This window comes from Rhea pennata, chromosome 9, assembly GCF_028389875.1.
Source record: "Rhea pennata isolate bPtePen1 chromosome 9, bPtePen1.pri, whole genome shotgun sequence".
NCBI classification, from domain to species: Eukaryota; Metazoa; Chordata; class Aves; order Rheiformes; family Rheidae; genus Rhea; species Rhea pennata.
In genome coordinates this window covers 1,382,407-1,405,463 of record NC_084671.1, presented here as the reverse complement: position 1 = coordinate 1,405,463, position 23,057 = coordinate 1,382,407, and the positions used below count along the sequence as shown (strand labels likewise).

The window sequence follows — 23,057 nt, the reverse complement described above, 5'->3', positions numbered from 1 at the left end:
TGCCGGCGGCGGCGGCCATGAGCTACGAGCAGCGCTGGGAGCGGGGCCGCGGCGGCGATGGCGGGCCGCGGCCCTCCTCGTCCTCGGGCGCCGCGGGGGGGCACGGGGGCCGCGGCGGCGGCGGGCGGGGGCGCCACCCCAGCCACCTCAAGGGCCGCGAGATCGGGCTGTGGTACGCGCGGAAGCAGGGCCAGAAGAGCAAGGAGAGCGACCGGCAGCAGGTGCGGGCCGCGGGCGCTGCGCTCGCCGCCGCCCGGCTGCTCCGACCGTTCTCTTCGGTTAGGGGCGGCCGGGGCGCGGGCGGGCGGCCGCACCGGGGCCCCCGTGCTCAGTGCGTGGTAAAAACGCTGCTTTTCTCTGTCCGCGCCAGAGAGCTGTCGTGCGCATGGACGAGCGCAGAGAAGAGCAAATCGTGCAGCTGCTGAGCACCGTCCAGAGTAAAAACGAGAAAGAGCAAGAAGCCATGTCCTGGTGGTCTGGGGATGAAGAAGGGTAAAAACACGCAGTTATTCGTGCTTTTATGCCCCTCGAATCGAATGGTCTTCTTGCAGGTTGGAAGCAGAAGTTATAGCAGAAAGTTTTAGATTCAGTGAGTGAATCAGCTGAACAAGTATCTTGCCTGGGTCTCTGTTTTGGTGAAAGGTTCTGATAGAGAGCAGTGGTTCTGACAGCAGGTTGAGTATTAGTTTTCTAGAGGTGTTCTGTGGCTTTGTGGGTGGGCTTTCTCCACTGCAAATGAGCATGTTGTGTAAAATACTTGATGACTGGTAATTTTCAAGCTACACATATTTTAACCACATACCCTGTGCTCACCACACCACTAGGAGCCAAGTAACTTGTGGATGTAATGCCTGAAAAACAGATGCACGCAAGTTTGCTTTGAATGGTTAAGCACGTTTTTCTCAGTGGCCAGGCACATACTGGATGCTTTTTTGAAGTTTCTGTGCTGTGCATTTGTTTCAGACACACTCCAGAACAGCCTGCAAAAGTGAAACCAGCTGTGGAAAAAGCTCCTGTAAAGCAGAGACCAATCTTGGAAAAAACGCTTCTTGATCGAGATGCTGAATATCTATTTGAGAAAAACGATCAAGATGCTGATTTAGATGAGCAACTTAAAGAAGACTTAAGACAGAAGAAATCTGATCCAAGATATATTGAAATGCAGGTACTTTCTAACACGTTAAATAGAAAGCTTTTAACTTTTACTTTTGTAAGTTAAACTGTAAAATAGTTAGGGTTTTTTCTGGTTAATCTGGTTGATTAACTTACAAAATATCATGACAACTTACTAATACCATGACAACTTCCCAGTAAATAAACTGTAAAGTAGTTATACTTTCTGGTCATATTATTTACTGGGAAGTTGTCATGATATTAGTTGTGCTAAAATAGTTACTTTTGTAATTTCTTACAAAACACATACCTGTTTATTAGGGCAGTGATTAGAAAACAGACTTTCTTTGATAACTTCAGATTGTGTAAAATCTAAGAGCATTAGGAATTGCATATATAATTTTAAGCATAAACATTATTTAGTAGATCTTGTTGGAAAAGTGAGTTTTTCCCCAGGTTTGTATCTAAAACTAAAAGCAGGAAAATGGGCTCTGAAGAAATTGCCTCTTAAAAACATGGTTTATATTGTTCTAATAGTGGTGAATTAGACTCTTAAAAAAAAAAAAAAAAAAAAAAGTTTGGCCATGTATCAGAAGCAAGTTCTCTATTCAAGATCCTTGTCTTGTAAATGCACATACGTACCTTTTCATCTACTGAACTGCTCGGGTTTTTTTCCTAAATGTAGTGAAATTGAAAACATGCTTGTATTTATTTCTAGTGGGCTTGTGTTCATATAGGTATTAGTTGAACAATTTGCTGGGTTTTTTTTTTTCTTAGTTTAGTCTAGATGAAATCTGTTTTATTATTCCAGTGTTGGAAAGGCTTTTACAGATAAATATTTTTTTTCCCTCCCCAGAGATTCCGAGAGAAGCTCCCTTCTTATGGGATGAGAAAGGTAAATATATTTTTACTTTGAAATAATATGTACCTCTGCTGTAAAATGAGAGATTTCTATTTATGTCATTGAAACTAAGCGCAAGACACAAGTGTAGAACAGGAAACTTGTGCGCATAATTTATTATTATTACTATTATTTTAAGAGTCTCATCTTTTATACAAGAGTACTGAAGTTTCACAAGTTCTGCCACTATGTTTTTTCCAGAATGTAGCTCAAGTTCATTGCTTCAGGATATGTGGAAACTTATTCTGGGCTCATACAGTTTTATCAGTAGAGGTGGCAGTATTCATAGAAATGGTTCTACATATTAGATGCATTTAAGTAATCTTTTTCAAATATAGCTGTTTTCTTCTTTTTTCCTAAATATTAATAGAAACAGTTGAATACCTATCTTTCAAATGTTATAGGATTTTCTTTTAAGTTCACCTTACTGTAGTAGAGAATTGTCAAAGTCCTTCTAAAATCTGTTTTGATCCGTAATATTTGCAAATGTTTTATCTCTGTTTGGAAACAGGAACTTGTAAACCTGATAAACAATAATCGGGTAACTGTGATTAGTGGTGAGACTGGCTGTGGAAAGACTACACAAGTTACTCAGTTCATCTTGGATGATTACATTGAGCGAGGGAAAGGGTCTACATGCAGGATTGTATGTACTCAGCCTAGGAGAATCAGCGCCATCTCGGTAAGTGCTGTTTGGACAGACTAAGCAACTTCATTGCTTATGATTTTTTTTTTCCCCAATAAATCTGAGGGGGGGGAGGGGAAGTTACCTTATTCAGAATCATTGAACAAAAATACATTTCTTGTCTGGCCTAAACTTCCTGGGAAACTCTGTGGACTGAGTGTACAATTTACTAGTTTTCTTGAAGTTAAGAAGAGCTGAAAAGAGTTCAAATGACTGCATAGAAACGGCACACCTCTCAGAGAAACTGATCTACCAGCCAATCTGCTTGTATTGAATTTAATACTTGAGACTAACATTCAGCCTGTGAACACAGCTGTAGACTGTGTAGTGAACAGCTAAGATGGCCTTTTGTGTGTTAATTTTAAGTCTTATTATAATTTCTTCTGCAAATAATAATTTTGTTAATATACACTAATATAGCATTTCATAAGTTTTGATGGTTAATAGAGTACTTGCACAGTAAGCATAATTTTTCCGTAAACTTGTTCATGCTTCATACCAGTGATTTTAATGAACTCGGACAGTGCAGATAAAAATGAATACTGATGTTGTTTCAGGACCTTTAGAAATACATATTAATGAGCAAGGAAGAAATAGGCTATTAAATGCACAGTAATTATTTTTTTTGAAGGTTAGGATTCTATAGTAATATTTATTTCTCACGAGGTGAAGCTTGTCGTAATGAAATTCTAGGAGAATTTATTGCTAACTCCTAATTGGTTATGTTACTCTAAAATACAGTTTATATTGCAAACCTGTTGCTGGGATCAGCCAGGAAATGCCCCTGTCAATGGAAGAGAGAAAGTAGTTTTTAGAATTTTTTTTTTTTTGTTGATTGCATTCAGGTTCTAGGTATTTCCTGTTGATGAGTAGCTAAATCATAAATTGCCCTTATGATTTTTCTTTTATGCACTATTTTGATTTTAAGGTGGCTGAGAGAGTTGCTGCTGAAAGGGCAGAAGCATGTGGTAATGGCAAAAGTACAGGATACCAAATTCGTCTACAGAGGTAGGAAAGGCTCTCATAGCAATTTTTGTGTCTGCCTATGTACTAGGAGCTATTGTTAGTCAGCGTGAATACTTGAAAATTCTTGACATACACAAGTACTTTCACTCAGATATCTATTTTTTCCAAAAGACATTCCTGTGAATAGCTGGGGTAGAGAATAAAGTCTTTGAAACTCAGCAAAAAGTTTGAGTGTGATGGGTGTATTTTATGCAGCATGTAAATAGGTAAATTGATGGAGCTTAAATAGCTGAAAGTTTGGAGTGAGCAGAAAAATGTGCAGATGGGAAGTAATGTCTAGGAACGTCTGGGAAGATGTTCTGTCAGGTTACAGGTAGTCCATTCCCCATCAACTGTAATGCTGCAACTCCAGCCTAATTTTTTGTTCCACCAATTGAACTCTAAGCGAGCAAGTTAAAGCTGAATGAGGCATGCGTCATGATGTCTGTAACAGCTGTCTACATTTTGATTTTTAAGCTTTTAAAATGCTTTGTAAAATACAGAGACCTCAGGAATTCTTAATGTATCTCTTCCAGTCGGTTACCAAGGAAACAAGGTTCCATTTTATACTGTACTACAGGAATTGTCCTACAATGGCTCCAATCAGACAAGTAAGTTTTCCTATTTAATAAGAAATTGAATATAGTTATCAAATGGCTTGAATAATGAATGTTTCTACTATCTACCAGTTTCTAGCCTTTTTTATTTTTGCTGAAAACAAATGTGGTAATTTCTTGCTTTCCTATTTTAGGCATTTGTCCAGTGTTAGTCATGTAGTCCTTGATGAAATTCATGAAAGAAATCTTCAATCAGATGTTTTAATGAGCATTATTAAAGATCTTCTGAATATTCGTTTGGATCTGAAAGTAATATTAATGAGTGCTACTTTAAATGCTGAAAAGTTTTCGGAGTATTTTGGTAGGTGAAATGCACTTTATGAATTTGCTCTTCTGTGATTTAGACTTGTAGAGTATAATGCAGTTTTCAATTTTAGGTTTGATTTTTATTGAGATTGAATCAATTTTTATAAATAGATGCTGCTTTGTTGAAGACTTTTGCTTCCTTAGTTTTATCTCAACATGAATATACGTTTCTTCTGTGTTTGTCATTAAACATATTGTGGAAATGTTATCTTCGGAGCAGTTTTATGTTAAATATCTACTCTTATGTACCATATTTTAGAAACTGTGGTATGAGTGGGCAGCCAAAGTGAAGCTTTTAGTTCTTCATTCTACAGGCTTTATTCTGAAACTGGAACCAAGTGAACATACTGGAAAAATATATCTCTTGCTACCTGTACTTTTCTGTTTGGTCATTATATCGGGATGTTAATTTGGCATATTTGGCATCTTTCAAAAGGTTTTTTTTTGGTTTGTTTTTTGTTTTTTTTTTAACTGGATTATGTGATTGTACTGCAAAAACAGTAAAGAATGCTTATTGCCTACTAGTGTTACACAGAATACTATTATTTCAGTACAGTGTTTTATTTTCTGCTTAACAACTGAATTACACTTTCTCGATAGATAACTGTCCAATGATTCACATACCTGGGTTCACTTTCCCTGTGGTGGAGTATCTTCTGGAAGATGTAATTGAGAAGTTGAGGTAGGTGCATTTTTTTTTTTGGCCTGTGAGCTAACACCAGTGCGTAGATAAGCATACTAAGCAAAACTGAACAAAATACTTTTCAAAGCTTATCTCAGCATAAATATCTATGAAAATCAGTTTTCTTTTTCAAAACAAAACTTGTATTTGATAAGTCATCTTTTTTCAGAAAATGTTTCAGGGGAGATTGACTAGCTTCTACTGGAATTAAAAATAGAATGGTACTTTTAGTGAGGTGTTACATTGTAGCAACTTGGAAATCTTGGCTTGAGGTGGAAAAATTTTCATAGAAACAGGAAAAAAATAGTTCTTGTGGTCAGTAGCTAGAAACTTTTCAGGCTGCTAAGTCGAACTTGTCTTTCCATTTGTTCAGATCTGCTTTTTAACTTGTTTTTATGCTTATTAGAGATGATGCCTGTTTTTAAAAATATATATATATTTTTTTACAGAAAAATTCCAATAATTCCATTAGATAATACAGTTCAAGTGCTGCATATTGTTCGTACTTTGGAAAAATACTGTAGAGTTCATTTTAAAGGGCTTTAGTTTCAAAATTTAAAATAACTGCTTGTTATTTAATTTTAAAGGTATACTCCAGAAAGCACAGACCGTCGGCCACGGTGGAAGAAAGGCTTTATGCAAGGACATGTAAGCAGACCAGAAAAAGAAGAAAAAGAGGAAGTCTATAAAGAACGATGGCCAGACTATTTAAGGCAGCTGCGGGGCAGGTTGTTTTTAAGATACTCTTTCATATTAAGATTTTGTGGCACTCCACAACTGAGAAACATAAATTAGTGCTGTATTTTTAACACTGCTTTTATTAAAGACATGGTAGTTGCTATTGTGGAAAACAATAATGTGGTTACCAATGCAGTTGGTTAGTAAGCACTGAAGTGCTTTAGTAATCACACAATTTTTCATGTGCAAACTGTAAGAGAGCTTGTAGCTGTCAGTCATTTGCCATTGATGATGTTGTCTGTTACAGTCTTCAGTGTAATACTGGGCTTCTTAAGCTTTGGTCCTTAATCCTCTTTCAAGTTCTCCCCTTTTTCAGTCTTTTCCTTCATGATAGAACTTAGGTATTTTAGTCTTGCAGTCAGTGTAATACAAAACGCACTGGTGTTTGTTCAAAAGCCTTTTCCTGGAATATTTTAATATTGCTGTAGACCAAAGTAAGTCATGTTTTGAGCACCTAGTAGAGATTTTTTTTTTTTTTTCACTTGAGACATTTGATTTGATTGCTATAATTTGCTAGTGATCTGGTTATCTGGACAGCTGATTAATTGGATAACCTGGTTGCTTTTTCCAGGAAGAGCATCTTCCTGTTGTTCTCCTGTCTTACATATCTTCTGTGTTTTGCAACTTTATATATCCATTTTGGTAATAATAACGAATATGGGAGACTCAGTTTTCCCTTGCTTTCCAATGGGAATAAGTCTTCAGTGCTGCATCTCTGTCCCATCCCCTGCCTCACTCTTCCATTCATACTCCTCTCAATCCGTTTCCTGACAGCTTTTGAAACAGTTTTTCCGCATTGTTAGGTTTCATGAAAATGGAGGGTTGAATAGAAGAGATATCCTTCTCTTAGTGTTCACAGGAGGTAAACAGAAGGATAAACTCAAATTGCTCAGATACTGGATAATCCACAAGAAGGAGAGACATCATGTAAATGCTCCAAATGCAGTTCAGTCATAACATGAAAATTCTTGAACCTGCTATTCTAAACTGATTGTAATTGCACTAAACTAAATCTTACACACTATGTTTTTTAAAAAAATCTTAGATAAATCTTATACATTGTATAAGATGCACAGCATACTGTATCAGAATACTTTTCAGTTATTGTGCCTCTGAAGAAATATGTTGAACAGTAGTGGACTATGTAGGTGTGTAATTGCAATAGCCTTATAATAGAAACATGGATACATGACTTCGTATGTTAATAAGTTGTCAATATGCATGATTTTGATGCCTGTAGGTATTCAGCAAGTACTATAGATGCCTTGGAAATGATGGATGATGACAAGGTTGACCTTGACCTTATAGCAGCACTTATCAGGCACATTGTTCTGGAAGAAGAGGTACATTTCTGTCTAATACCAATATACTTTGATGCCACTGAATTGTGGTCAATAGTTATCGGGAATGTCAGAGGTGATAAAGTTATTTTGGTTTGTTACATAGAGATACATAGAAGAGTTTTTGCTTTGTTTTTTTTCAGAAGTTATCTGCTAGTTTTAAGTATCTAATGACTATTTAGGTCCTAAGCTGAGAATATGGTTAGTTGAGGTTTATTGAAATGATACGATTTAATCCCTGTCTGAATGGGAGCGCACATCCAAGCATTTTCTTGGATAGGGGTTGTGGGCTCCGAGAGCTGTACACCTAAGTCATGATAAACTTGGAAAACTTTTAAATATATTTGGCATGCTCATTTGTGGTCTTTTCCGAACAAGAGAAGGCAGTCGGACTCCTTGCAGCGCAGGAGAGATTGTCTTTTAAATAAATAAGATAGAAATCAGAAGTTTGGGGTACTATTTGATTCTGATTTAATTTATTTGCTTATTTGTTTTTGATAACTTTTGCTTTTTTTTGTTGCATACAAAGTCTTTGTTTGCTTATTTGTTTTCTTTGCATACAAAGTCTTTAATTATGTATCTTAGTCATTTGATATAAAGTAATATAAAATCATAAATTTAACTTCTAGTTCTTTTTGTGACTGAGTGCCTTTAAGGCACTCTACTCTACACTACCTCAAAGGTAGTATTTTTTTATTTTGTGTATGTACGTAGTAAAAGCTGTTTTGAGGAATAACTATAGAAAAATGCTGCGTCTGTTAGTTAATACAACTATGCCTGATTGTGCCTTATCTTTTTCTTTAGAAATATCTGATGACAATTCTATGCAGCTCTGTTCCTTATCTTTTTATTTTTTTTAAAAAAGTGTCTTGAACTTTACTTGCCTATTCAATATAACACTTACACCAGACCCAGTATAGTAAATCTTGATTTATGTCAAATTTCAAATTCTAGCTTCCTTCCTATTGCATGCATTAGCAACAAAAAGATGTTGGACTACAATGACATCAGATTCTTATGCTTTAAAAACCCTTAAAGCCCAAGTAAAAGGATTTGTTTGTAGTACTGTTGCATGCATTATTATCAGAAGGTTTCTATGCCAGCAGCAGTGACAAATTTGAAGTTAAGAATGCCTTCAGTTCTCAAAGTGTAATATATGTATGTTATGAGTTATATCATAACCTTAAATACGCATTCATTTCTGTGCTCAAAAATCTGTGGAGGAAATAACACACTGGCTGACTTCCTAAAGAGAATTTTGAATGTTGAAAATATCAATAATCTCTTACGCTTCAAATACTAGACCATTTAACCAGTGGATAACAGGAATGAATTGCTGCTGTTGTGCATTTTGTTTTTTCTGTTTGAAAATTGTGTTAGTTTTGCTCTCACGATTTTAATTGCAACTGAAGTTGCCAAGTCAGCTTATCAAGCAATGTTTAAAACATTGCAGGGAAATTTGTTTTTAAGGAAATTTTTATTAACTTCAGATAAATTTCATTATATGTTGCTAACTTTTATAGAAAACAGACTTAAAAACTTTGTTCCAGGTTTGAGTCAATGATGTCTCAAATGCCATTTATCCAAAACATATGCATCAATGAACAGGCAGTTAAATTACATGTTGTGCAAAAAATGATCATAAACATGTTTTTCCTGTGTGTGTTTCTTTCTCCCTTTTTTAATATAGGATGGTGCAATTCTAGTGTTTCTTCCAGGCTGGGACAACATTAGCACTTTGCACGATCTCTTGATGTCACAAGTCATGTTTAAGTCAGGTAAAACCCAAAATTTTACACTGGAATTCCAGCAATAGCTTTGGTGGCAAACTCTTAACTTTTGCATATATTTGCTGGTGTTGCACTGTATTTTTTCCCCTTGTCTTTCCTCTCTTCTTTTCAAGATAATTACAGTATGTTCAGCATTTTTTTTGTACTTCTATAGTATCTTTCATCTACAAATGATAATATGTTTTCCTCGGGGTAACACGGAACAATTTGGAAATTAGTCTTAAACCTGCATCTTGTTTCTTTTGTGCTTTCTTATTTCTGGATGGAGTTCTATCCTAGGTAGAAAGGGGTTGTGGGTGGTTTTTAAGTTCTGTGCTCATTCCTCTTTTATTCGTTCCTCAGCCACTTCTGCCTACTTCTTTGCTGATAGTTCTTTTAAATTCCATTTTTTTTCTTGAAGCTTTATTAGTAGAACTCTTAAAACATCTTACCCATTTTTAGTTTGTCATGCTTGCATAGCTCATATGTCTGATTTGTCCTAACTGTGCCATTAACTGTTGCTCAGATACAGTCATCCTAAAATTCTGATACATACACTCAGTGTTCAGGTATTGCAATGTAAGCATAGGTAGAGATCATAGATTGTAGATAGGTAGATCGTGGCTGGATTAGAATTTTTAGAATTAAGTCAAGAAAAAAAAATAATGTCTTTTTAACTGATTGTTTACCACTACTGAAGCTTCTTGTTTAATTGGCTAACCAGTATATGCCATCATAACATGCTTGATTTTTTTTTTTTTTTTTTTTTTTTTTTTTTTTTTTTTTGTTACGGGGCTTCCAGAAATAAGGGCTATATTTGATATATTGTGCAATATTACTAGCAGAGACAACTCTATTACCTGTATTAATGCTTTGAGTTCTTCATTCATATTTAAGCAAAAACAACGTGAGTGGGAGATGCTTTGGATTATTGAAAAATTGACTCTTGTGAGTTTATTAATCTTGAGTAGCTAATAATTTGAGATGTTAAAAATCTAAATTACTCTACATAACTTCATATAACTTCTTAAACTTGTCAAGTCAACGTAGCAAAATACAAAATGACAGATTCTGAAATAAAAAGCCATAAAGGAATTTTAGCTTTTTGATGGATACATGTATTTTTATGGCTTGCTAGCATTTAGGGAGGACTGGAATTGGTTTGAAGCCTAATGTTACCAGCTCGTTTGTGTTTTGTTTTTTGTTTTTGTTTTTTAATGTGCCTGTCCGCTGTATAATTAATGCAAGCCATTTCAGCAGAGGAATACAATCATTAATGTATCATAGGTAAAAAAAAAATAATTCGTGAATTAATGAAACTTTTTGGTTTAGAGATATAATGTATTTCATTGGTGCCTTGGTCACTTAAGTTATGGGTGGCAGTGAATATTTGTTGTGGTGAAAGACTTGATAGAAGTCTAACATAAATTATCAGAAAAATGATCTTGAGCTGTATATGCAGTTATTGGCCCAGAAGTACAGTTCTCTCATTCCCCATTATAGCTGGTATTTAGTTTATTCAGATTATATCCCTCTGAGATTCTAGAATATAAATCTATATTTCTGTGATATACCGCCTGTGACTTCCAACTCCCTTCTCCTCCCTCCCCCCCCCCAAAAAAAAAAAAAAAAAAAAAAAAAACATTTACAGTTCAGCTAGGACTAGATAAATGCTAGTCAGGAGGAGATTTAATACTGATATGTTGAACAGTGCTGACAAAAGTCTGGAAAGATGTGTGTATATCTATATGATCAAAGATAGTTCAGAATAAGAAACAATGAATTTATTTGCATCATAATTTCTCTATCCAATATACTTAATTTTCCTGTACAGTTAATGTTTCTGTGCTTACACCCTATCTTCTACTGTTTTAATTTTCAGATAGGTTTATTATTATACCTTTACATTCGTTGATGCCTACTGTTAACCAGACTCAGGTATGCTTTTTCTTTATTGTTATGTAATAAAGTAACTTTACGCAACTACCATGAACATGCTTTTGCTTTTGGCAAACATGCTAAATGGACAATGGATAATTACAGGTTTTTAAGAAGACCCCACCAGGAGTAAGGAAAATCGTGATTGCTACCAACATTGCAGAGACTAGGTAAATAGCTATACAGCCTGAAAAAAAAGCTATACTTTAACACTTCTGTTTATTTTGTGAAATTGAAAATATAAACCTGTTTTTAAAATATTTGCACCATTCATTTTGTAACAGTTTATCTTTAGAGATGTTTATAGACTAACCTGGGATTTTCCTTTAACAGTTGTGTCTAACAATCAAAACATGAATGGTTAAAATGACTTGCACCTGTTTATGTGATAAATCCAGGCTACCTACCTGTTTACATCAACTTCTTAACCCCATGTTGCGGCTTCTGCGAGATCTAGGAGAGTAGATCAGGCTCTTTCTTGAACTGCTTATTAATGTAATTCTTAATGAAATTCCTAACACAGAATTTTTATTATTGGTTTACAATTTGGGAGGGGGTAAGGAGATGCTGAACCTCTTTAAAATTCTGAGTTGAACTTGTAAAGATGAGGAATTACATCTTTTTTTGTCTCTCTTTTCAAACAGCATTACAATAGATGATGTGGTGTTCGTTATAGATGGTGGAAAAATAAAGGAAACTCACTTTGATACACAGAACAACATCAGCACAATGGCGGCAGAGTGGGTTAGTAAAGCTAATGCCAAGCAGAGGAAAGGTCGAGCAGGAAGGTAATATAACAAAGCTAGTTAGAAAATTTTTTTGGTGTTAAGCCTCTATCACCGTTGGAACACAGAACTTTGATGTGGTAGCCACATTAAAGCATGTTAAAGATAATGCTACTTTGTTTTTTCATTTGTTCAGAAGCAGATGCTAGCACAATGGTCTCTTGCTTGTATTGAAAGAACAGTTTCACCATTTTTCTGGGAAACTGACTTGCACTGCATTCAGAAGTGAGGGGTTTCCCTCTTCCTTATAGAGCAATAAAAGTTGTGCATGTTTTGGGGTTTTGTATTCATTGTGTTGATGGTGTTTTTTCTCATACTTCATTTGTGAGGATACAATACATTAAAGCAAAATTGCTTGTAAATTAATATCACTTAGCTATATACTAAATTAGTTGAAATCTGTCAAAATACTTCATGGAGTATTTTCTCTTGTAAGTTCTTCACAGACTTAGTATTCTTCTCTGATCTTCTTGTTGCTCTTTTTGAGGAGTTGATAGGGAGCTTCTGTTTGGTGTTTGATCTATATTTCCAAAGGCTGAAATGGCTTTACAGTTGAATTCACTTCAGTTTTAATTCCTTGGGGGGTTCTGTTTAAAAATAAACACAGTCATAACATAACAGTATCTTAGGAAAAAGTACCTTTTTAAAATGTAAATATATTACAGAGTTCAGCCAGGTCATTGTTACCATCTATACAATGGACTGCGTGCTAGCCTTCTAGATGATTATCAGTTACCAGAGATCTTGAGGACACCTTTGGAGGAACTGTGTTTACAAATCAAGGTAAGTATATGAATCTTCAGATGAATGTATTTACTTTTACAAGGGAATAAGAGATCAAGTTAATACAGCTCTGAGGCTAGAGTTGTCTTCAAATCAGAATTCTGATATACTTGGAGTACAATAGCTTTAGCTAATAATTGTAACAAAGTTTTCGAAATGTATACTTGCATGTAGATAGAACAAGAAAAGAATGTTTTTGCCTAATATGAATAAAAGCTGGGCTATAATAAAAGCTATTAAAAAGCTAAAAAACCCTCAAACTATTAACACAAATTTGCACCGTGCTTTTTTTTTTTCTCCAAAAGTATCATTCCTTCTGTTAGAGGAGTTTCTGTGGGAGTGCCAGTGTGTCATGGGACACATCTTTGAAAAATTTTACAAAAGGGTAGTTTTAGAACTGACATGAGGTTTCCTTTTTGCCAATTTGTATTGAATTTTTCTTCTATCATTCATTCTTGAAAATGAAGTCATAAATACCACTTAAAAGCAATGGAGTTCATGACTTAACTGTTAACATAACATGTGCGTACATATTGAGTACATATATTACTTATATGTAAAATTTCTTCACTAATAATTTTTTATTTTTCCCCTTAGTCCTTAGCTAATGAAATTTTAACTCAAGCTGTGAATTATTCACAACTCTTCTTAATTACTGCAATCATACCAATTTGACTAGATACCCACTTGATGATTTTTTTTTTCTGTTTGTTTCCCTTGCCAACCAGATTCTAAAGCTTGGTGGAATTGCTTATTTTCTGAGCAAACTAATGGATCCACCATCTCGTGATGCTGTAATGTTAGCCATAAACCATCTAATGGAGCTGGTAAAGTATTATTTAATGTACAATTTCTTGCAAGGAACATTTGATTTAGAGCCATGTTACTAAACTGTTTCTTACCAAAGATGATTCTGACTGTGCAGGTCTAGGTATTTGAACCCCGTTATTGTCTTTTGCAAGCCCACTGTATATCAGAGTTGTACAGTGTTCTGTCCTCCTGTGCTAATGGAGGAAGTAATTTTCATTATCCGTAGGTGAAGTTTTATGGGCTGCATACTCAAAACACATACATACCTTTTCTTTAGGTTCTGTATAGATATTTAAGTCTTTGCTTCCATAGCATCTTGCTCATGGCTATGTCCACATTAGCCTTCCTGTCCCTGCTGGATCAGTTAAGAGACTGAGATGCGTAGTTTATGCGTGGGTGTGTGTAGCTTTTTTAATTGTGAGCAGTTAATGCCGATGAGGGAGAGATTTTGTATGTCAGTGGTCTTGTGAATGGGAAGGGATCACTGATTACTGGGGCTGATGGAACAAACAAGCTAGAAAAGCCCCTTTGTACTGTCAGTTGCAAAAAAATGCGTATCATTTGCATGATGGAGACTGAGGGTTTATGGACATGTTTGTGCTGTTGTTTTTTTTGTTTGTTTTTTGTTTTTTTTTGCGGGGGGGTATTACCCTTACAAATCAGTTGTTTTAATTTATTACTACATCTGATTTAGGTGAAGAGCAGTGTTCAGATTGATGGCAGCGTTCTGTAAATGCTTAGACAAATGTTCTGTGACAGGGCTGTATGGTAGCAAAGGGCAGAGTAAATAAGAACAAAAGCGATACTGAGGGAAAGAAGAAGTCTAAAAGTAAGTTTGATCAGGAGAACAAGATACTGAAAAGTCTTTAAAAAGTCTTTATGTCTTTGTCCAGGAAGACACTGATCCCAGTAAGCTGCTTGAAACACAATTAATGATGTTTTCCGCTTTCCAAAAAGGACAGTATTAAATTTAAATTTCTAGTTCTCTATAATTTGCGTAATTGCTTTCCTACCTTATGTTATTAAAGGTAGCTGCGTTCTCCAGCTGTTAGAGCTCCCTTTGTTCTCTAGGTGTACCAATGGCTACTTCTGGGCTTTAGGGAAATCCTCACCATTTCAAACACTGTGCGGATTTTACTTTTTTTTTTTTTTTTTTTTTTTTTGGCAGAATGCTTTGGACAGACAAGAAGAACTGACTCCACTGGGTGTCCATTTAGCACGACTACCAGTTGAACCACATATTGGGAAAATGATCCTTTTTGGAGCTTTATTTTGTTGCTTGGATCCAGTACTTACAATTGCAGCTAGCCTCAGCTTCAAAGACCCTTTTGTCATTCCTCTGGTAAAGTTCCTGAGAGAATTACACATAATATGTTAAGAAACCCAAAAGGATGTTAAAATACAAACTAAAATATTGTAGTTTAAAAGCCCTTTAATCTTAATTTCACATTAATTACATTTGCTAGTAATTGTTTTGATGTACTGTCAGATATTGCCTCTGCCTGCAGAGTGACTTTAGTTTTCATATATGTTGCATGTGAAGTATTGATGTATATGTACTTTAATTAGGAAAAGAGAACTGGAAGAAAGAATAGCTTATCAGTCATGAATATTTTATAGGTTCTAATTGTTCTTAGGGCAAAGAGAAAGTAGCAGATGCAAGAAGAAAAGAACTGTCCAAGAATACTAAAAGTGATCATCTAACTGTGGTGAATGCTTTCACGGTAGGTTTTTTCCTGTAAAGCTCTTGAGCAATATGCTTTATTCTAAGGAAGAGTCTGATCAATGAATGCTGAGAACTTGGTTTCTACAAGAACACATTAGGGCACAAGAGAACATTAATTTCCATCCTTTTAGTGTTAAGGAATCTTGTCCTCAAACTCAGTAGCCTAATTTCTTGTGGATAGGTGTATGAAGAGCAGGAAAATTGAACTTAATAGTTAAAGATGACTGTTCTCTAAATGTATACTTAATGAGCTGAACATAGTCAAACCTTTTTCTGAGAATTTTCCATTTGCCCTTCAAAAATCACTAAGACAGTAACTTTTGTCCTTCTGGCCTCTATAGGAGGCTGAAGCTGACTACAGATGTATTGGAGACTTACCTGTTCACTGGACTAAGAAGAGAATGGTGCTTGGAAATGATGTTGCTACCCAGGCTTACTAATAGCAACAGACAAAGTTCTGGAAAACTTGGCTATATTTCACTCCTCATTATCAAAAAAAAAAAAAAAAAAAAAAGAAAGAAAACTTTTGATCAAAATGTAAAGTTGTGAAGTTGTGTTTTCATGCACATTTTGCTACTTATAAGATAGCCAGCTATATGATATACAAAGAAATCAAACAGTTTACTTTCTTTCTTCTAGAGAAGAATGTAGTCACATTGCGTACTGATACCCATTTTTTGCACTGTCTCTTTTGTTTGTATGTATTTATTCACTTCTAAATGCTTTTGAACTATGATTTTATTTTAATTTCTAGGGCTGGGAAGAGACTAGACGTCGTGGCTTCAGAACTGAAAAAGACTATTGCTGGGAGTATTTCCTCTCTTCAAATACACTTCAGGTAACATCTAAATAGTTTTGAAAAAAGAAGATTATGTCTGGGGGGAACAGGGAGGAGTCTTTGGCACACAGTCATTCTGGGACATTGTTTTCTTTTTTTTTTCCTTTTTTTTTTTTCCTAGATGCTGCATAATATGAAAGGACAGTTTGCCGAGCATCTTCTTGCAGCTGGATTTGTGAATAGCAGAGACCCCAAGGACCCCAAATCTAATACCAACTCAGGTGAAGAGTGGAAGGAAATGGAAATTTTTCCTAAAGTTGAAATTTACTTGCAGAACTGCTTTATTTATTTTGCTGTCCTCTACAGATAATGAGAAGTTACTCAAAGCAGTCATCTGTGCTGGCTTATATCCAAAAGTTGCAAAGATCCGGCCGAGCTTTAGCAAAAAGAGAAAAATGTAAGGATTTGGAATAGTCTTGTTTTGTATTTGAGATGTTTTCTACATTAGGTTGTTTGGCAAGGCAAAGCAACAGCTTGAATGTATGAAGTTCTTTGTGCAGCTTGGTCACAGTGCAAATTACTTCATCTGCAAATGATAGACCAGAACATGGGATTTTTGACTTCCACTTACTGAAACTGCGACATTGTTTAACCATTTGGATACCTGATTTAATTTGTATATATGTATGTATATCTTATTATTTGGCAAGCTCAGCAACTCTGGTCTGCTGATTATCACTTCTTACATTAACAGAACATATATACGCCTATGAACAAAGTATTAACAATCTACTCCTCAGAATATAGATATTCCTAATGCAGGACAGAATGAAGGATTGCATGTTTAGATCATCTTTCTGATGTGCAATGTGAAAATAACATGCTATGAGTAATTGTAATTAATTTAAAAAAATGCACAGGCGATTATTTGTGTGAAAGGAATAAGAACAGTTGGTCAAAATTCTACTTTGTCAAAATTAGATTACCTAACTTAAAATGGACTGTCAGCTGGCTAGTACTTGCCAGCTATAGCTCAGTTTAACTTAAACTCAGTCAGCTTGATGCAAGGTGGTGTATCGCTGACTTTGCCACATGGTGGAGCTAGGTGTAAACAAGTTGCTCAGGAAGGTTCAGTTTTATATCATCTCTAAGCAAGAGATTTGTTGTTCAAATCGTTTTGCTAGAATAAATGTTTAGAACAGGAGGAGTCCTTAGACTTACTCAAACAGTTAACTCTGTTTTGTAAAATATTCTTTCTGTGCACAAGGCATAGAGAACTCCGTGACCCACAGCTGAAGAATTACAGCTCTGAGATAAGGGAGAAAAACAACTATTTCATATTGTGCTTGATTTCTTTTTATTCTTTGAAAGCATTATTACATTGGGAAGTAAATGTGCTTTCAGATGGTAAATATAATCAAAGCATTTGAAGGTTACCCCTTGAGTGGAATTCTGTTAAAGGTAGGTAAGTGTTAAAGACTGTCACAACTCTAGATTGGTTGAAAGTGAAAGGGGTTGAAAGTCTGTTGTTCCACAGTTGCCACCTCTTAACATAGAGCAAAGAACTCAGATATGCAAGTTGCTTATGCTTTTTTTCCCACATTTACACATTTGGTTTGTGTAACAAAATACAGTAAGTTACTGTGCCCTTCTTTTGGAAAAAGAATGCTGTTTTTTTTTTTTTCCTTCCTGAGAACTACAGCTTGCTTTAAGGGGATATGTTTAGTGAAGAATTGAGGCTTCTCAAATAGAGAGAGAAAAATTCATATAGCCTATTGTTTTGTAATCTTTGTAAGAAAGAAGTCAAAATTTTTTTGAATGCCTCTATTTTTAGTTTAGAACATTGTAGTAGAACATTGTAGTAGCGTTTTGGGGGGGGGGAGTTTTTTACATTTGGACATAATTTGCTGAGTCTTCAATGTTTTATTTCAGTCTTAAAACAAAAAATATTTTTCTTCTTTTAAGGGTGAAGGTTTGCACCAAGACAGATGGAACAGTTAATATTCATCCTAAATCTGTTAATGTGGAAGAGACAGAATTCCATTATAACTGGCTTGTGTATCATTTGAAGATGAGAACTAGCAGTGTATGTGAAAGTTCATATTTTTGTGTAATTTATTTTTGTAGCTCTTTAATAAGGCTGGATGAAGGTGCCTGTTACAGTGGGCTGGAAGGTGTGCACCAGCTTTGTTTTTGAAGCCTTCTTGTTTTGGGTCATTCCTTTGTTCCACAAACAACTGATGTACTAAACTGTGCTAGATGTTTACATCTTCATAAAACTAAGGATAAAATACCTGCTTCTGACAGAGACAGCTGTTTTTCTTTCCATTTATCCAGTGTGACAGTCTTGAATATATGGAAGAAGTTCGTTAGACAATTTTTTTCTTCTGATTACTAATCAAATAATTGGTTTGATTTCTTGTTTAATCAAATACTGCTTTTATGTAACTCTTTCAACTCAGTCACTATAGATCTGTTTTGTAAATCGAGGAATGACTCTGAAAAATAATCTTCTGGAACTTTTTGTATTGTATTTTATTAAGGGCTAAGTATTGTATTTTATTAAAGCCTATTATCCTTTAATAGGCTTTAAAGGGTGATCGGACAATTTTTCTTGTTGCAGATTTACTTATATGATTGTACAGAGGTTTCTCCATACTGTCTCTTGTTCTTTGGAGGAGATATATCCATTCAGAAAGATAAAGATCAGGATACCATTGCTGTGGATGAGTGGATTGTTTTCCAGTCTCCAGCAAGAATAGCACAATTAGTTAAGGTAAATATGTTTAATAATAACAACATACATGGAAGACTTACTGTAACATTGGTTGTTCTTAGAGGATTTCTGTATTTGATATTACTGTATATCCACTAATGCATTGCTCTAGGAAGATAACGAATGTTTTTAATGTATTCCCAGTAAGTAGTTCAAATAATGTTAGGTTTACATTTGTATAGTGTACATGTATATTTGCATTTAAACAGTATGTGGCTTTCTCACAAGGTGACTCTGGGAAGTAAGGCTGAATTTCTCTATTTGAGCAAGTGATGCTATTCAAGTATAATCAAGGAGACTGTGTATAGTATACATAACTGGACACTGAACCCAGTGTTTCTCAGTAGTGACTAATAAAATGCCAGTTACAGTGAGGCAGATGAAATCTGACAGCCCTGTTCTTAATAATCTTACAGAATTACTAGGAGCAATTTTTTAATGAAGCAGTGTGTCAAATTCAGTTGCTGGCAAAATGTGGGTCCAGTAGAGTTCTGGGTTTTGGTCATATGTGGTTTATTTTTAAGCTGCAGAACACAAGGTAGTTACTGAAGGTTTGTAGATGAATGTAAATTAAAAAGTTGTAGCAGAAATAATATTCTGAGCAGTCTATTGCTTGACAAACTGGGCAGAAGTAAACAGTAACATACTTCCTTATGTGTTTGGCCTTAATAGAACAAATAAGCAGACATTAAGAATTTTTGAGTGTCCAATGCAGTAACATGGCTTGGGAGAATCAGGCTATGTGCCTCCTTAAGGCATTGGGAATACAGAGAAGATGTTCTTGTTTAGCTGGTGCAACTGTTGCTGAAAAGACTATGGTTCACAGAGGATACTGAAAAACTATAGAAGCTTCAGAGAAGAGTCTTAGCCTTTGTTTGAAGGAACTATAAACATGTCTTACTGTGGCAGATTTGAAGAGCTTTGTCTGTGTGGATTTCCATAACAAAAGCTATAGGATTACTTGATCAGTTTGTACCCACATGGATGTGGAAACAGTAAGTTAAGGATCTTCAGTCTAGCATTATTAAGTTCTAGTGGAAAGAGGAGCTAAGCAGAGCCTTGTTTGATATGAGATACCACATCTGATATTTTTTTACTTAAACATTTTAAATCTTGAAATGGTCAGTTTGTGGATATGTAGGTTATTACAGACCATATGGTTGCTGCCACACCCAGAGATGGTTATCTGCCACAAAAGGTAGAACTACTGGTTTCTGAGAAGCAGCATTTGATCTTGCAATTAACAATGGTGAAATGAGTTAACATTAGAATAGTAGGTAGGTGACTAAGATTAGGAAAAGGGCATGTGAAAGGCATTTAATTTACTATGGTAACATTGTTATATATAGTTTCCTAAATGTGTCTCTCTTTTTCATTCCCACAAAATTTTTGTTTTCAGAATTTAAGGCAAGAGCTTGATGATCTTCTACAAGAGAAAATAGAAAACCCACACCCTGTGGACTGGAATGATATTAAATCCAGGGATACAGCAGTGCTGACAGCTATTATAGACTTAATCACAACACAGGAGAATGAAAGTGCGAGAAACTATGCTCCTCGATTCCAGAATGAACGCTACAGTTGACACACTTTCATTTGTGTTGATAAAGCCAACTTACCATTTTTGTTTTTTGTTTTATAACATTTATTTAGGTAGAAGAAAAGCTTTTTAGGGCAAGCTGGTAATTCCCTCATACTGAAGAGCAGTTATTTCAGAATAGTTGGTAATATCTGTATATGCATGGTATTCTATGTTCAGTGTAGCTTTTTTAAATAAGAGAAAATGCAATGCTAGCAGTGATAGTTGGTGTATGTTCTTGTTCTGCCCCTGCTGACTCCTCTAAAACAGTAACTTTTTTTTTTTCTATCAGGTAACAGATACTCAAAAAACCTGCTAAAATACTGTTTAATTAAACTGTCGTCATCTTGCCATTGGTAAAAACATTCCCCCCCCCTTTTTTTTAAATTGGGATGGAAAGGGAGTATTTATACCTGTTGTGTGTGTGTGTGTGTATGTGTGTGTATATATATATATATATATATATATATATATATATATATATATATATATTCTAGCAGTGCAGCAGTTTCCTTCACCAACATTTCCACAGAAAGTAATTGTAATTTAATTATAACCTAAACTTGAAAACAAATGTTGTATTTCTACTGTGGGAAGAAACAATCTTCAAAAATATTCTCTCCTTTCTTTAATTCAGTTCATCTTTTTTGCCTTCCATGCCCATCAGTCATTGGTATTGACTAAAACACTAAACAGTTAATGACAGGAATGATACTTGGATGAAAATCACGATGGGAGTGAGCTTGGGAAGGTTTCATCGTATTCTAGTTTTTCTTTTTTAAAGCAGTATGTGTATGGGTTATGTAGTACTACATTAAAAGACTTTTCTTTAAAGTGGTATTTTATATGTGCATAGTTTGTTTGAGTGCTTCCAAACTTGGTGTCTGTTTTGGGTTTAGAGTAGCGTGGCCGAGCGTGTTGAACCTGTGCCTTCCCTTTGCCCCCTTCCTCCAGGGCTTCCCTCCTGGGGAAGGCCCCGCTCCTGAAATTAACGCACAGGTGTTTAACTAGAGATCAGAAAGCAGGATCAGTTTAATCAGCAACTCCTTGTGTCTGCACCTGCAGCCACAGCTGCAGCTATTTACAGCTTCAGCCAGGCTGCCACTTCTCCGCTGGAGGCTGCGGGACCGTGTCCGTGTCGCAGCTCTGTTCCTGTGCTTAGCAAAGCTGTCCCCGAAGCCTTTCACAGCCCCCAGGAGGGAAACGGGACTCAGCCCCATCCAGAAGACAACGGAACTACAAGCGGTAAGGGCCAGCTGCCAGAAAGGCTTCCGTGTAGTTTTTAACTAACGGGAATGTAGAGACGGGTGAGGCTGGCAAAGCTATTTTGGGTGGTAGAATGTCGAATTAGTGACTGTCTAGAGTGACCTTTCCGGGTGTGTTTTACAACCCCGCCTGCCCCGAGGTCGTTTTCTTGTCCCCGAGGTGGGGAGAGGCGAATCGGGGCGGGGAGCGTTTAAACGTGAAGATTTTTCCTCAGCGATGCTGCTGCGCTACCGGCGCCGCGCGGCGGGAAGGGGCCGGGGGTGGGGGGCGGGGCCGGCGCTCGCGCGGCGGGAAGGGGCCGGGGGTGGGGGGCGGGGCCGGCGCTCGCGCGGCGGGGCCGTTGAGGGGGCCGTTTGAGGGGGGGGCGGGGCCGGCGCTCGCGCGGCGGGGCCGTTGGGGGGGGCGGGGCCGGCGCTCGCGCGGCGGGGCCGTTGAGGGAGCCGTTTTGGGGGGGGGGAGGGCGGGGCCGGCGCTCGCGCGGCGGGGCCGTTGAGGGGGACGTTGGGGGGGGGGGAGGGCGGGGCCGGCGCTCGCGCGGCGGGGCCGGCGCTCGCGCGGCGGGGCCGTTGGGGGGGCCGTTGGGGGGGGGGAGGGCGGGGCCGGCGCTCGCGCGGAGGCGCGAGGGAGCCGTTGAGGGGGGGCCGGGACGTCGCGTCCGCCCCTTTGTTGCCTGAGGCGATGGGGGCTGTGGCGCGGCGGGAAGGCTGCGCCGGACGTGGGGGCAGGGCGGTGCCGGAGAGGTCTCCCCTTCGCGGAGTGGGGCCCTGAGGCAGCCGCTCTGGGAGCGGTGTGGGACCTGCCGCCCGCTCCAGGCCGGGCTGCCGGTCTGATGAGGGACGCGACTCCATCAGAGCCGCGCCGCAGCGCGGGGACGTGGCGATGTTGCCCTGCTCCTTCGTTAATGAAGAGCGGTAGGCGGTAATGGGAGGTGCCCATACTGGTAAGGCGGTGTGGGAGGTGTCTGCATACAGTAGGGAGCTGAAGGCTTATGTCTCTTCCTGGATATGGTGTAGCCTTAGTAAGAATTAGGATCTTCCTTTATATATTCACCTACGGATTAAGTGTCACGATCTCCCTAATCTGGGCTGGTGACCGGGTGGTAGAGACCAATAGCTAGGGCAGATGCTGTGTGACAGAGGCAGCAGGAATTGGCTCTGGGGTTTACCTGTGGTCTAGCACCATCAGCTGCTCTTGCTTGTAAATTGGCTCTTAATTTTGGATTTTATGGTTATGAAGACTAGTGTGTACTGTAAAACAGCACTGATGATTGTATCAGGTAGAGACTAATCAATTCACAGCCTAAAGCTGTGTGTGTTTGCGTGTTTTTTTTTTTTTTTTTTTTTTTAATTTACTTTGACATGCTTTATTCTGAGTGCTTCACATCCTGAACATCTGTAGCATTTAAGATGAAGCACTGATAACATGATGTCAGGACAGAGGGGAAATAAGTCTATGGTTTG

The 23,057-nt window shown here is 37.3% G+C and overlaps 1 protein-coding gene across 2 annotated transcripts; it reads left to right on the top strand.

Moving 5' to 3' along the window:
- On the top strand, positions 1 to 21,165 carry DHX36 (DEAH-box helicase 36). 2 transcript variants are annotated; one of them, XM_062582234.1, is made up of 25 exons: positions 1 to 221; positions 371 to 492; positions 964 to 1,165; positions 1,970 to 2,008; positions 2,526 to 2,696; positions 3,628 to 3,707; positions 4,241 to 4,315; positions 4,456 to 4,622; positions 5,228 to 5,309; positions 5,897 to 6,037; positions 7,288 to 7,390; positions 9,078 to 9,165; positions 11,039 to 11,094; positions 11,200 to 11,264; positions 11,739 to 11,882; positions 12,545 to 12,662; positions 13,391 to 13,489; positions 14,641 to 14,814; positions 15,110 to 15,196; positions 15,953 to 16,036; positions 16,158 to 16,257; positions 16,343 to 16,433; positions 17,942 to 18,062; positions 18,600 to 18,752; positions 20,152 to 21,165. In XM_062582234.1, the coding sequence occupies exons 1-25, from the start codon at positions 18 to 20 to the stop codon at positions 20,335 to 20,337; spliced, it is 2,952 nt and encodes a 983-aa protein (XP_062438218.1). In that variant the 5' UTR covers positions 1 to 17; the 3' UTR covers positions 20,338 to 21,165. The 2 variants fall into 2 exon arrangements, with proteins under 2 accessions (XP_062438218.1, XP_062438219.1); XM_062582235.1 differs by lacking the exon at positions 15,110 to 15,196.
- Positions 21,166 to 23,057: the final 1,892 nt, after the last annotated feature.

Excerpts from the sequence above, each read along its gene's own strand:
- DHX36 (XM_062582234.1), top strand. The coding sequence starts at position 18 with ATGAGCTACGAGCAGCGCTGGGAGCGGGGCCGCGGCGGCGATGGCGGG. Across the intron at positions 493-963 it reads TGGTCTGGGGATGAAGAAGG|ACACACTCCAGAACAGCCTG; the intron begins GTAAAAACACGC and ends CATTTGTTTCAG. Across the intron at positions 11,095-11,199 it reads CTACTGTTAACCAGACTCAG|GTTTTTAAGAAGACCCCACC; the intron begins GTATGCTTTTTC and ends GGATAATTACAG.